This window comes from Neofelis nebulosa, chromosome 2, assembly GCF_028018385.1.
Source record: "Neofelis nebulosa isolate mNeoNeb1 chromosome 2, mNeoNeb1.pri, whole genome shotgun sequence".
Taxonomy (NCBI): domain Eukaryota; kingdom Metazoa; phylum Chordata; class Mammalia; order Carnivora; family Felidae; genus Neofelis; species Neofelis nebulosa.
This window is the reverse complement of record NC_080783.1, coordinates 180,156,616-180,171,690: the sequence shown is the minus strand read 5'-3', so window position 1 is coordinate 180,171,690 and position 15,075 is coordinate 180,156,616. Positions and strand designations below refer to the sequence as shown.

Here is a 15,075-nt window from a genome sequence, read left to right as displayed (position 1 = left end):
TAAGAAGCACTGTTTAAGGTGGCATTTCTTAAGATGTCTTATCAGGTTCTAGGGTGTTAAAAAGTACTCACATAAATGAAAGTCTTGCTTATTAGTACATTTAACTGATATTCCTGGGTTACAAGTTTAAACAGATTTCTTCACTATAGGACTTTTCAGAGCCTTTAACAAGGTGATATGATTTGCGTTTTTCCAAAAGGAAGATAGTGCCTGGCCCTTTGCAAATTTAGTTGACCATGAATCTGGTTTTTCCCTCAGAATATCTTTCATAACTAACTTTCTTTAGCATGCCTTACGAAACACTTCTCTAGTTGACAGTGACATAGGTCACTGTCCAATATATTTTATAAATCAATTGTTTAGTAAAAGCATAAAAGGTCTTTGTCACATGTATATTCAACATATATCCAAAATAAGGTAGGTGATAAATCCACAATGCTCTCTGTTAGATCACACCTGGAATATTTGAAATAAGTTCTGGATATCATTAATGTAATTGATGATATCCATTGATAAAACTGCAGGTTCTTCTAAGGATGGTTCAAGACCTGTGAAAAATCTGGAAACTAGGTCAAAAGAAGACCTTTTGAATATAGTATGAATATGTAATCTGGAAAAGTATAGATTGGCAGAGGGTGAAAAATAGCTGTCTCTATTTTTAAGGTTTTCCAGTGTGTGGAAATAACATCCAGCTTATTCTCTATAGCTACAAAAGGCCAGAACCAGCACTACTGGGTGAGAGTTAAAAGGATCTAGGTCTGGACTCAGTTTGAGAGCACATTCTGTAAGGCTGAGAGTTATCCAGAAGTAGAAGGGGCTGCCTAGTGCCACTGTGGGCTCCTTGTCACTAGAAATCTTTGACAAAGCCTGGATGTTTACCTGTTAGAGATATTGCAGGGCCAAGGGGCAGAAAGGTGGATTAGCTTAGTCCAATTTAAGATGTGGAGGAACATAGAGGCTCCTGGCTGGCTCAGTTGGTGGAGCTATGCAGCTCTTGATCTTGGGGTTCTAAGTTCGAGCCCCACGTTGGGTGTGGAGATTACTATAAAAAAAAATAAAATCTTGGGGCATCTGGGTGGCACAGTCAGTTAAGCGTCCAACTCTTGATTTCAACTCAGGTCATGATCCCAGTATCATGGAATCAGGCCCCACATTGAGCTCTGCCTGCTTAGTTCTGTCTCTCCTTCCCTCCCTCCTTCCCTCTCCCCTGCTTGTATATGCATACTCTCTCCAAGTAAATAAATACGTAAATAATTTTTTAAAATCTTAAAAAATGATATGGAGGAGCATAGTGAAATTTTCTTAAAGCTAAATGTAATTAAATATTCTTTTTTTCACGAAGAGGTAATGGTAATGTGTTGGTCTTTTCAATAGGTATTTATTTATTATATTTTTTAAAAAGAAATCCACTCATAAATAAAATGGTTGCCAACCATATCTCTATCTTCAAAATATATTTTATCTGAAAAATAAAGGTATTAGATCAGCCATCACTTTTCTGTGAATGGCTAGGTGATATATTAGGTATTGCAAGCCTGTGGTCTTTGTCCCCAATTACTCAACTCTGATACACTTCAAAAACTGCCATAGACAATATGTAAGTGAGTAGAAATGGCTGTGTTCCAATAAAATTTTATTTTCAAAAACAGGCTGCAGGCCAAACAGGCTGTAGTTTGCCGAGCCCTAGACTGGACCACTAAGATTCCTTTGCTTGTAAGATTCTTTAATTCTTGATTGGAGGGAGAGGAAAACGAAATGGGGAGTGTATCTTAAAACTTCATTCCCAAAGCATCAGAATTATTGGTTACTTGTATATTGTGGTGTATAGAGTCGTTGTTTTTGGTTTTCTGTATGATGATGGTTGGGGTTACCAACTACCAAATATTTCAGTATTGTTCTGAGTCTTTTGATCTCAGGGCCTATCTTTACTAAACTATTTATATTACTATTTTAGTGACTGGTGCCAGTTTCTTTGTGTTCAGTGGTGCTCTGAAATCTTCTTCCGGATATCTTGCCAAGTCCAGTATTGTGGAAGGTAAAGAATAAATTATTTATTATTGCCTGTGTTTAGTTCAGGCCTAATTATACAACTTAAAAAGCAAGGGATGTTGGGGTACCTGGCTGGCTCAGTTGGTAGAGGATGCGACTCTTGATCTCCAGTCGTAAGTTCAAGCCCCATGTTGGGCATAGAGCTTACATAAAAAATAACAATAATAATAAAAGTTTAAAAAAAAATAAAAAACAAGGGATGTTAAGTGAAACCATCACACTTTTACAGTAGACTTCTTACTCCTATTATGTATCCAATAGCATCTTACTCTTCAGCTAATTAATACTGTCATATAGGTACTTAGGTCTCTAAAGAAGGAAGTAAGTGGTACAGATCTCATGGGACAGTGACAGAAAAATTAAGAGATGGCCTTTCAGAGCTCTGGGAGAGGGTACCCAAGGGGACATAGTCTGAGTTCAAATATATCACTGGGCTCATATCTGTAAATATGTAGATGAAGTTCAGTCTGGCTTAACTCACAGGAATGTGCATTCATTATTTGGGGTGCAGAATGGTATGTGCTTGCTGCTGGTTTTCTATAATTAGATTAGACATGACACATATCCTGAAAAAAGCTTATTAAATGAGAGTTGATGAAAGGCTGATGAGCATACTGTGTATTTTCTTTATCAGTTGATTCTTCCTATATTTTGATCTGGTTACTCTTGTTGCATAACAAATTAACCCAGATCTTAATGGCTTGAAACAGTTATTTTACCATGCTCACCGATTGCTCTGGGTCAGAAATCTTGACAGGGTAATGCAGGGACGGCTTGACTACATGTCCAGGGCCTTGGTTGGGATGACTTGATGGCTGGGAGCTAGAACTGTCTGAAGGTTTATTTATTCCCATGTCTAGGGCCGTGGGATGATTTAAAAACTAGGAATGGTGACTGGAGTACTCACACTTTGACTTTTAGCATGCCATGGCAGCCTTGGGGGTAGCTGGACTTCTAACTCCAGCCACACGTCTAGCAAAGGGCAGAAGCCATGTTGCTTCTTATGACCCAGTCTTGGAAATCACACCGTATCACTTCCGCCATACTCTAGTGTTGGAAATAGTCATAAACCTTCCCAGATTCAAGGGGAGAAGAATTAGACTCCATTTCTTAATGGGGAATTGGGAAGCATTGTGAGAAAACACGTGAGGTCGGAGATATCGTGGTCACTTTTGGAAAGGACAGTCTGCCACATATGACATGTTTTCATTCCCGAAGTAGCCTAACTCCAGCCCCTAAGAGCAGTCCTTCCTGGGGGTGGAGTCCAGTGTGTTAACTGAAATACATAGACCATCTTACATATGTTAATAGATACTGGCTTTGGCTTCCTTTACTGGTAAGCTTAATAAAAAAGCAAGTGAAGAGCAAAGTACATTACTGTTTTACAACTAAATTTCACAACTTTGACCAGCAAGTAGAAGCATGCTGTTAAAAAGTTAAGAAATCTAGGAGTTAAATAATCATTTGGTCTTAAGTGACTAATTAATACCTATGTGATCAAGTATTGACTACATTCAAAATGTGTCTTGACAAGATGATTAAAAAACACCTTTTAAATGTTGTGGAAATGATCATTTGAATGCACACAGATCCTTACAAATGCGATGTGTTTAAAAGTTACGTCTATATCTTTGGATTAGGAAATTTTTAGTTCTTGTATTTCACTCTGTCAGTTGAGCAATTAGCTGCTAGGAAATTTTTATGAAGCTTTTTAGAAATTATCTTAGTTGACAAAATTTTGTGTCAGTGAAGCAGGGCAGTTGCTCCACATGTGACAACTTTCACATTGAATTTCGGTGTCTGCCTTTGACTTGGGTAGGTAGCAGCCCCCAAATAGTTACCATGTGTTGGCTACATGGTGGCCCATGTGAAGCACATGTGGTAGGTTTGCCCTGTTGCTAGCCAATACATGGATTTATCGCTTCTCGCACCACTGTTGTTTATTCAGTGATTTATTTAACAAACATTTCCTGGGCATTTACTGTATGCCAGGAAATCATAGTGAGGTGAGAGAGACAGAGGTGCAAACACAGAAATATGGTTAGAGCATGATAAATGCAAGAGTGAGAACAGGAACAAAATGTTCTTTCAGTCCAAAAGAGGGATGTGACCATGTGTAAATCTCCCCTTGAACAGTCTCAGGAGAACTCAGCTGTGTCTGAAGTGAAATCAGCAGGCAAGTGTTTTAGGCAGAAGCGATCTTGGCATTTGCTTCTCATAGCACTTTGAAAAGTAAGAAGTTCAGCTCAAAGAACAAAACCTCTTTCTTTCTGTCAGCTTTAGAGAGCAGAGCAAAGTTTTACATATAATCCTAGAGGGATTTGCTAGCTGCCAGGCACTGTGATTCATCTGCCCCTCTCCCTGGCTTTGCGTTGTTTCCATCTGTATTATCTTGGTGCTGATTCTCAGATGGCGTTATGGTCCAGATCACAGCAGAGAACATGGATGCTTTGAGGCAGGCACTGCGAGAGATGAAGGACTTCACCATCACCTGTGGCAAGGCAGATGCCGAGGACCCCCAGGAGCACATCTACATCCAGTGGGTGGATGATGACAAGAACGTCAACAAAGGGTAAATGTTTCCTCCCTTTCCCCCTTGGAGCATTTAGTTATGGTCTGGGCTCTGGGCTTTGTCTACACTGGTATTTATAACTTTACTGAACGCCCAAAGAGAAAGGACTGTTGTGTATATATAAGATAAAATTTTAAATTTCTAGTTTCTTGGCTTAGTTTCTGAAGGAGTTTCTCTGCCTGTTTTTGAAGAGGGGAGGAGGGAAGGAATTGATGAAACAAAACAGGCCTCTAAAGTTATTGAGATAATAGTAATACCGAAGCCCTTTCTGGTTTTATAAAGAAAGCCCTTTTGCCAACATTGTTTCATTTGCTATAATAACTAGCCTTGTTTTCCCCATATTGTAGATGAGTAAACAAGCACCAAAAGGCTAAATGACTCCACAAAGCAAGGAAGTGGTGGGGCTGGGACCTAAAACCACCTCCCAGGGCTTCCAGTCCTGCGCTCTTTCCCATTACAGGCCCGCTCTACTCTGAGGGCTCAAGCCAATACTTTGGAGTCACCTTTGACACTTCTTTTTCTCTCACACCCTGTACCTAACTCAGCAGTAAATCCTGGCATTGTTATATTTTATAGTATATATTTGATATATACTGTTATATTTTACTTCAGCATGTGTCCAGAATCATACTACTTCTCACTACCTCTACTGCCACCATCCTGGTTCAGGCCACCATCATTTGGTCTGGATTATTGTAGGAGCCTCTGAAGTGGCTTGCTTGTTTCTACTCTTGACCTCCTCCTGCCCCCTAACCTAATCTGTTTCCAGTACAGCAGCCAGAGTAATGTCACTTCTCTGCTCAGAACCCACCATTAGCTTCCGGTATCATTCTGCATAAAAGCCAAAGTGTCTAAGGCCTCACACAATCTGTCCACCCTTTTACTTCACGGAAGCAACACCTGCCTTCTTGCCTGAACATGTCAACTCTACTTCTGCCCTCTGGCGTTTGCTCTTACTATTCTTTCACCTTGTACTCTGGCCTTGGATACAAGATAGCCAAATGAGTCACCGCCTCGCTACCTTCAAGTTTTTTCTAAAATGTGTTTTCTCAGTAAGGCCTTCCCTTGGCCAACCTATCTAAATTATAACCCTCCCATACATATTTCTTCTCTCCCACCTCCGGTACTTCCTATCCCCCTTCCTTGCATTATATTTCTCAAGAGAACTTATAATTCTCTAACATAAAATATACTTTTACTTATTATATTGCTCCTGGACTATAAACTTCATAACGGCAGGGATTTTTATCTGGTTTATTTATAGCTATATCACCAGAACCTAAAACACTGTGAGGCATCTAGTAGGTGCTTAAAAAAAAATGACTATATTATACATCATTGTATTAAGCTTTCTTTTATCCATTCATCCATCCCTTTTTCATTCCTTCCTTCACGCAATAATTCTATGTGTAGATCTCTAGAAATACAAAAATGAATTCCACACACTCCCTGCTGATAAGGGGTTCAGTCTTATTTTGAAGATAGTTACAAATAAGTGCATCAAAGTATGGAAGATGCTCATAGAAAACTCTGTAGGAACACAGTGAAGATAAGAAAGAAAAGAGGAAGCTTGGTAGAGGTGGTAGGGTATTCAAGAAGACCTGCATAGAGAAATGGCCGCTGATTGATCTGAATCTGGTAAGATGAGTAGGTATTTGCCACATAGCTGTGGCAGAGTGGGCATTCCAGTCTGAGGGAATAGCAGGAGCAAAGGCAGATTGAGGGCATAGACAACATGGCACACCCGATTTTTAAAGAATCTTTTAAAGCTTTTGTTATTAAACAAAAATCGGTGAGTTTATTTGCCTATTTTACAAATAGTCCTCTATCTTCCCATACTTCATTGGAAATCTTAATTTCGAAATCAATTTGTGTTTAGTTGGAAATGAACATGGTTATCAGGACGAAAAAATTGATTACCTGAAAATCTGATGCCATAGGTATCAGTAACTGATAACAAGTAGGTTGTCCCTTCCTACAAGTGCCAGTGGCAGCATCTTAGAAAACAGGACCAGAACTAGTTAGGGAGGACTGTCAAATTCAGGGGTTTAGTTTGTAGTGTATAAATTGAGTATTTTCCAGCTTGTCCCTCAGTGTCTGGGTATCCTCTCTAAAAGAGTACTAATCAACTAAGAGTGGCCCTTTTTGACGTCATGTCATGAGTTAGAAATTAAATTCAGTGTTGTTTAAATAATTTTAATTCAAGTGAATGAAGTAAATCCCTGATATTGAAGTTTAAGTTCAACTTGATCTTTTTACATGGAGATTAGAAAACACACAGATTTGAATCTTGTTAGGAAGAGTTTGGAGTCTTTGTGACAATTATTTTGAATCCTCATCAGAATGAGTGTCAATCTCCACCTGTTTATACTTGCTATATTTTGGAGAGGAAATGACTATAAAAAATGACCTTTCTGTTTAGGAATCTAGGAGTGATAATTTAGCACTAAAGGGAATTTGTTGTGATAATAGTATAAATACTTGTTCATGAGCTCACAACAGCACTGTCATAATTAACATACTGGTCAAGTAATTCTTTCAATCAGTAGACATTTATTAAACTCCCATGTTCCAAGCAGTATGTCAGAACTGGGAATACAGCACACAGAGGTGAGTGTATCATGTTCCCTCATCTGAAGTCCATCTGTGAGGCAGATCTGCAAACATGTGTGAGTGTGATTGTTGTCTGGAGCCGCGTGTGTGACAGAGCAGAGGGGAGAGCAAGACTGGGTGGCCGTGCACTCACTGCAGGAAGGAATGCTGGGAGAAGAGGGCAGGTTTGAGTAAACGATTTTTTTACATTGAAAGAACCAGCTCCTGGAATCATGGCTCCTTTTTTATATGTGTTCTTCGAATTATTTCATTGCACAGGACCTTCCCACGAGAGCTCTCTTCATGTACATCTTTGTGCAGTGTCTTTCTTGCTGTGATGTGTTGCTCAGATATGTTCAGCAAAGCACCCAGTGTAATTAGTAGCAAGACTTGATAAGAGAAGTGATTCTTCTAACTACAGGAGCTGCTTCCATCTCTTTCCTTTGCCTCTATTGTAGTGTTATAAGTCCTATAGATGGGAAGTCCATGGAGTCTATAACAAGTGTGAAGATATTCCATGGATCGGAGTATAAAGCAAATGGAAAAGTCATCAGATGGACAGAGGTAAGGAAATGAAACTTGGCATTCTTTTTTTTTTTTTTTTTTTTAAGGCTTGCCTGAAAAACTTATTTATTTTTGAGAGAGAGAGAGAGAAAGAGAGAGAATGTGTACACGCACACCAGCAGGGGTAGGGCAGAGGGAGGTAGGGAGACAGAGAGAGAGAGAGAGAGAATGAGAATCCCAAACAAGCTCCACACTCAGTGCAGAGCCTGAAGTGGGTCACAGCTGTGAGATCATGACCTGAACTGAAATCAAGAGTCAGACGTTTAACCGACTGAGACACCCAGGTGCCATGAAACTTGGCATTCTTGATTCTCTTTGAGCACAACTTTTTGTTAGGCTCAGACATACATTGTGGGCTGATTCTGGAGGATAAGGAAAGAAAAGCTCTCTGTTTACCTTCTATACTCCAATTCCCTCTGGTCTGTCTCTGCTCACCAGGAAGAAATGCCACCAAGTACAGCCTGTAGCAATCTGATGTCTCTTTTTTCTTATGAATGAGCTTTTAGAGATTTGTTTGCATTAGAATTCAAGAAGGATGCATCTCTGAATGGCATATACCATCTTTGCTTTATTCTTTAGAATACTGGGCTAGTTATGCGGTACTCACAGTTAAAAGTATCTTAGATAACATGCTCTTTAAAAATAGGCTTATGTCACCAATAAGAAAACTAAAGCTCAGATACTCAGCAACTTGTCCAAGATAACAAAACAAATAAGTAATGGCAAAGTCCTGTTTCAAACCCAGATCCAGCCAGCTCCTAAGCTCTTTTGCACTATGTGTTGCCTTACTTGAAATCTGTATGAGAGGCTAACCTGGGAATGAGAGGAGCCGGGCAGGGACCCTGTATGTGTGTAATATCAGACAAATCGGGAAGTTTATTCTCTGAGAATAAACAGGGAGGTCATAGATCTCTGAATTTCTTTTGAATCTCAGTTGTACTCTATAAAAATAACACATTAAATTCTAAGAACTCTAGAATTCCTTGCAGCTTTAAAAGTCTTAATTTTTTAAAAATGTTTATTTTTGAGATAGAGAGCACAAGTGGGGGAGAGGCAGAGAGAGAAGGGGACAGAGGATCCAAATTGCACTCTGTGCTGACAGCAGAGTGCCTGATATGGGGCTCACACTCACAAATCGTGAGATCATGACCTGAGCTGAAGTCAGACACTTAATCAACTGAGCCACCCAGGCGCCCAAAAGTCTTAATTTTTAAAAAAAATTCTGACTTCTAGCTTTTCCATTTTACACACAAGGTAACTCAAGCCAAGAGAAGTTCAATGCCTTACCAAAGTTCATTCACATAGCTGGTTTATGAGAGCAGGAGACTAGAAACTGTTCTCCGTTTCTCGACCTGTTGTTCCAAGTAACTTATCCTTCATACCACCAGGCTCAGTGTTTTCATATGCAGTTCAGTGGTCTTAGGAGCTTATTTTGTAATGATTATCCCTTTGACACATTTCAAGTAGTGCAGTCTGGACCACCTGGAGCTCCTTATCACTATTTGACCTATTTTCCCTCCCTTTTGCTTGCCTGTAATCCAGTAAGCCAGCAGTGTGACCCATCTCATTTGCATAATGTGAGGAAACAGGCTCCAAGAGACCTGGCAGAGCAGGGACCAGAGGTCTTCTGATGCCCAGTGCAGAGCTCTGCTTGTCATTTCACGGTGCTACTCTCACTAGTGCGTGAGCTTCAGGGATGTCCCCTTTGTAGTATTCTTTGTATAAGCCACTTACTGAGCAGTAAGCTAGGGGGCAGTATGTATAAGCATGGTGTTTTTGCATATCTGTATCTTCTTTATTATGCTTTTATATAATTTACGATAACCAGAGAAGATGGGGCTTTCATTTTTTAAAAAAAATTTTAATGTTTATTTTTGAGAGAGAGAGATTGAACGAGCGGGTAAAGGGCAGAGAGAGGGAGACAGAGGATCTGAAGTGGGGTTTTTTGCTGACCACAGAGAGCCCAGTGCAGAGCTCGAACTCATGAACCATGAGATCATGACCTGAGCCGGAGTCAGATGCTCAATTGGCTGAGCCACCCAGGTGCCCCAAGACATGTGCCTTGTATTTTACAAAGGCATAATTGGACATTAAGAAGTCAAAGGACTTGCTCACAACCCTCCTCTATGTGACTAGGACTTGGGTCTCTTAGTTCCAATCTTGCTGTGCTTCTGATTCTGCACTGGCACCTCTGCACCTCTGCTCAGCTTGGTGCAAGGACACTAACTCAGTTTCTGCCTCAGCAGTGGCATGGCCATGTGGCAGAACTCTGTAATGAGAGGCAGCAGACTCAGATTCTTGGCTTGGCCTTGCCTCTTTCTCTCAGGACTTTTGTGCACTTGAGCAAGTCACTTCTCTGAGTGATCTGTAACATGAAGGGGTTGGGTCACATAATCTGTAAGAGCTGTCCTCTTAGATTCCAAGATCATTTCCTAAGGAGACTGTGCATGTATAAGGATTACCATTTAGAAGTGCACAGTGCTAAATGTAAGCCTTTTCTGGTTTTGAGTAGAACATACGATTATGACCATGGCTGAAACCAGGGAGATAGATAGGTCTTCCTGCACAGCAGGGGGTCAGGGTACTCATACACAGTGAGCTCATGCACATCTCCTGGGCGCAAGGCTAAAGTCTCTTTTGTTTGGGGGAACAGGTGTTTTTCCTAGAAAACGATGACCAGCACAGTTGCCTGAGTGATCCTGCAGATCATAGCCGATTGACTGAGCACGTTGCCAAGGCTTTTTGCCTTGCTCTCTGTCCCCACTTGAAGCTTCTGAAGGAAGATGGAATGACTAAACTAGGCCTACGTGTGACACTTGACTCAGACCAGGTAAGAAGAGTCTTAGGTAGCCTTGGAAGGTGGGCTTGAGCAGTGTCTGTATTTTCTGACATGTGACTTTTCCTGCATCAACCCAGAGACCTTAATTCTCTGGGCCTTCTGACCTTGCCCGTTAGTCATGTACCTAGATGTGCTGCTTAGCGAGACTCTCTCTGAACCATTTGAATCTTGGCTTCCTCACCTGAATGTCTCCCAAGGACTTACTTGTGAGCGTGGGATAAGGAGGGGAAGTGTGTGTGAGGACTTGCCACCCCTGTATGAATGGCATCAGTGCTCCTCTTTGAGACTTGCCAGTTCCACTCTCAGGAATTGCTCTGCAACCTTTAGACAGCAAGTTCCAAGCTGTCCCATATCCTGTTTTGTTTTGTTTTGTAAGTTTGAGAGAGAGAGGGAGAGTGCACACATGCTCAAGTGGAGAGGGGCAGAGAATCCCAAGCAGGCTCCGCACTGCCAGCACAGAGCCTGACGCAGGGCTTGAACTCGTGCAACTTTCAGATCATGACCTGAGCTGAAGTCAGACGCTTAACCAACTGAGCCACCCACACGCTCCTATCCTGTTGTTCTTAATCCAGCTGCAGCAGGCTTCTGCTGCTAGGCCTTTGCACCTCTCACTCCTTAAGGTTTTTCTGTTAACATTTCTGTGCCAGTTAGTGGGTGAGGACTTGATGTGTTTCCCCAATAGTTTTCCTGTCAGCTTGGGTCTCCTGTGGCCAGGCTTTCCTTCCTGTCTTACTTCATGTTTCTGTATGCTGTCTGTATAACAGTCCACACCTGCCCTACACCCCCCCTGCCCGGTCCCTTGTTCCGGTGTCTCTCTCCTGTGGCCTTGAACTCTAATCTCCATTTTGGATTGTTGTGACATGTCCCACTGCTCATGCTTTAAGGCAGTGTTGTGTCCCTATCAGGGAAAATGTGAAAAGTTGTGTCTGGTTCCACTTCCTGACTAGTCCTCAATCAACATACGTATTTTCTACTCAAGGTCTTGCCTAGTGTGGTACTAATACGCCTATCAGGGTAATACAAATGAGGTATCATGGTCCTTTCTCAAATGATACTGATAACCTTGTTAGAGAATTACCTTACATGCAACAATTAAAGAACAGGCATTTTTTTCTGCCTTTTGAGGGCGGGGGTCCTGTTACATTTATCTTTGAATTGCTGTGTATGTAGGTGCTCAGAAAATGGTCTGCGGGTGAACAGATGGACAAGAGAACAAATGTTCAGTTCCTGTTATTGGGGAGTTAGTTGTACCTTATATATTTTTAATTTTAATTTCCACAACCAAAGGTTTAGGTATTTCTGATATTCCATACCTCTCTATGCTGCCCCCCACCCTCTACCCTTTCCTGGAAAACTAAGGCCTTAACAGGTTAGGTGTCTTGCCCAAGTCTCACAGCTACCAAGCAGCAAGGTCAAGGTCAGGATGAATAAACAACAGTATAATAAGTAACAATTTAGGGAAGAGGAGGAGAACCTTGTGTTAACTGCTGTATGTCTAGTCCATGGCCAAAAAGGACATCTTTTCCAGCTCAGCCTCCTTGGCCCTCAGCCCTCTCAAGAGGCCTTCTCTGTCCAGTAACCTGTCATCCCCTTCTTTCTGCGCTCTAGGTTGGCTATCAAGCAGGGAGCAATGGCCAGCCCCTTCCCTCACAGTACATGAATGATCTGGACAGCGCTTTGGTGCCGGTGATCCATGGAGGGGCCTGCCAGCTCAGTGAGGGCCCCATCGTCATGGAACTCATCTTTTATATTCTGGAAAACATCGCATAGACAGAGGACTTCATTGTTTGTCTGTTGAGACCTGTTACAACAGCAGTCATACCCAAATCATTTGCACTTTAGAACTGGAAGATTAAGCTTTTGTTAACACTATTAAATGGGGGGTGGGGTGGGAGTGGGGGTTGGGGCCAGGGTGGGAAAGGGTGGTCCGGGGGACAGATGTTCCATAATTCTGAGTCTTCTATGCATTGTCCACCAAGAAGATCTGGGCAGCTTCTGTTACTGCACAAGTTATGCTATCCTTGCCGCTAATCCCCTTCCGTTACTGTTTAGACAAAAATTCTGCTCCTGTTTTAAGATTTACTTACGGTCTTGTGCTCAGAAATGCGCAAATGGGTATAACCATCACCAAGGATGGGGCTGGGAGGGCAGAGGGGAAATAAAAAATGAAGCATTGGTCTTGCACTTTTTGTACAGAATTGATATAAAAAGGAGAATTCCACTGGTTTTGTCCCGCTTACATCACAGTGACTTCAAGTAGAATTTACACTTAGATTTCTATTTGTTTTTTACCAGATTATTCACTGAAGTGAATCAGAGACCCAGCGGATTATCTCTTCTATCCAAGGAAAAGCGACTCAGTGTAAATGAGGTCGCTTGGATAGCAGAGCCAAGTTCAGGATTACTCAAGATATGCCCGAGTGAATGGCAGGTACTGAATTGAGTCTTTCTGTGAAAATAGAATATATTCAAGACATTTTTAGTTAAACACTAGAGGTTTTTTAAAAAAAAATTATTGAGAAATAAACTTCCAGGAAAGTTGCAAGTATAAGAAAACCTATGTACACTTTACCTAGATTCACCTATTGTTCACATATTAACATTTTGTCACATTTGCTTTAAGATATCTGAGAGTAAGTTGCATATATCATAGTCCTTTACCCCTAAATAATGTTCATTTCCTAAAAATAAGGACATCTTCCTGCATAACTGCAATTTCAACCAATTTAACATTAATAGGACACTTGAACCTAGCATCTCTCCAGTCATGCCCTTTATAGCCTTTTCTCTTGCAGTAAAGCTTCCAGCCTAGGATCAGACTTGGCAAGTAGCTTTCCTGACTCACCTTTGTGACATTGATATTTTTGGTGAGTATAGGATCCCCCACCCCATTTAAAAGTTTTTTTAATGTTTATTTTTGAAAAAGAGGGAGAGACAGAGCTTGAGAGGGGAAAGGCCAGAAAGAGAGGGAGACACAGAATCTGAAGCAGGCTCCAGGCTCCAAGCTGTCAGCACACAGCCCGATGCAGGGCTCGAACTCATGAACTGCTAGATCAAGACCTGAGCTGAAGTCGAATGCTGAACCGACTGAGCCACCCAGGTGCCCCCTCCCCCCATTTTTTAATAGAGAATGCCTTGTTTATGTTTGGTGCTTTCTCATAATTAGAATCAGTTTATGCATTCTTGGCCAGAATCCTTAGAGTTGCTGTGTCCTTTTTTAAGGCCTCACACCTAGGGTCATGTGGGATCTGTTCTGCTCATTGATGATGGTAAATTTTGATCACCTGGTCAGAGTGCGGTCCAATTTCTCCACTGTGTTTTTCCTCTTGGAATGAATAACCAATATGTGTAGAGACATTTTCAGATCATATAAATATTTTATCAGAAATCTCCCTTAGATTTAGCATCCACTGATGCTTCTTGTCTGATTGATCTTTTACTGTGATGGCTACAGAATGGTGTGTTTAGTTCTAGCACTCTACCTTTAGCAGTTACACTTGGTCATCTATAAGCAAAAGCCCTTCTTTCTTTTCTATCTATTCATTTAATTTTCATTATGGACTCATGGATCACTTTTTGAGTGATTCTCATTCATTATTTTCATGCTCATATGGTCTCAGCTTTGTCCAGAGAACCCCTTCAGGCTAGCTCCAACATCCTTGTTCTATGCTCCCACCATTTTTTTTTTTTTAACATTTCCTTTTCTGGCCTAAGATGATGCTTGCTCCCAGCTCATCTTGAGCTTACCCTGCCTCAGCTTTGGAATCAGCCATGGTTTCTTTTAGTGGGAGTGGTATTAGAATCCAAGATTTGGTTTACCCTTAATATATGTGATGCACTCTGATCATTTTTTTTCATTTAAATTTCTCCTAGTCACAGATCGAATGGATTTTGCAACTCAGTTTGAAAAATACCGGTCTAGGGCAACTCCTTTGTTACTGCCATCTTCTTGAAGCCCTAGCTAAGCCGGAAACAGGAGTCAGTCCCTCTGCACTAAGACAGCTCCCAAGAATCCACTAGAAGTTCATGCAGGCCTCTGGGACAGGAGAGGCTTCTCCCCAGGGTCTAAAGTTGGATTTAGCACTTGGCAATTATGGGCTGTGGAATCCTACATTAGCAGTTTTCCAAACAGGGGCCCAGAGGCCTGGCCTTTTAAGTGTGTTTAGCTAGGTTTATTCCTCTTCCGTGGTAGTGGGGATCCACATCTACATCTGTCTCTCCATAGCCTTTATTGATGGTAGCTGCAGATCTCTGATTGTGACCTTCCCATACACTCAAAGTACTCAAGAGCTTCTAAGGGAAAAAAAGTTGATGCCCACAGCACACCAGCCCTATTAAATAACCAAAGTTAGTTTACTTTTTCCCCCTTGTTTTATTTCTATATATTATATAAGAATTCTATCAAGTGGAGGACTGAAACCTCACATTTCTAAATAAGTGGAAATTTTCTAGAATATAA

At 41.2% G+C, this 15,075-nt stretch overlaps 1 protein-coding gene across 4 annotated transcripts in view; it reads left to right on the top strand.

Annotated features, from left to right (window-relative positions):
* ZFYVE9 (zinc finger FYVE-type containing 9) overlaps positions 1-12,499 on the top strand; it is a 145,860-nt gene extending 133,361 nt beyond the window's left edge. For all 4 annotated transcript variants that reach the window (XM_058717401.1, XM_058717403.1, XM_058717402.1 and 1 more), the window contains 5 exons: positions 1,955-2,035; positions 4,459-4,621; positions 7,672-7,777; positions 10,431-10,607; positions 12,225-12,499. In XM_058717401.1, the coding sequence (XP_058573384.1) occupies positions 1,955-2,035; positions 4,459-4,621; positions 7,672-7,777; positions 10,431-10,607; positions 12,225-12,386 (689 nt within the window). In that variant the 3' untranslated portion in view covers positions 12,387-12,499. The remainder of the gene's footprint in view (positions 1-1,954; positions 2,036-4,458; positions 4,622-7,671; positions 7,778-10,430; positions 10,608-12,224) is intronic.
* Positions 12,500-15,075: the final 2,576 nt, after the last annotated feature.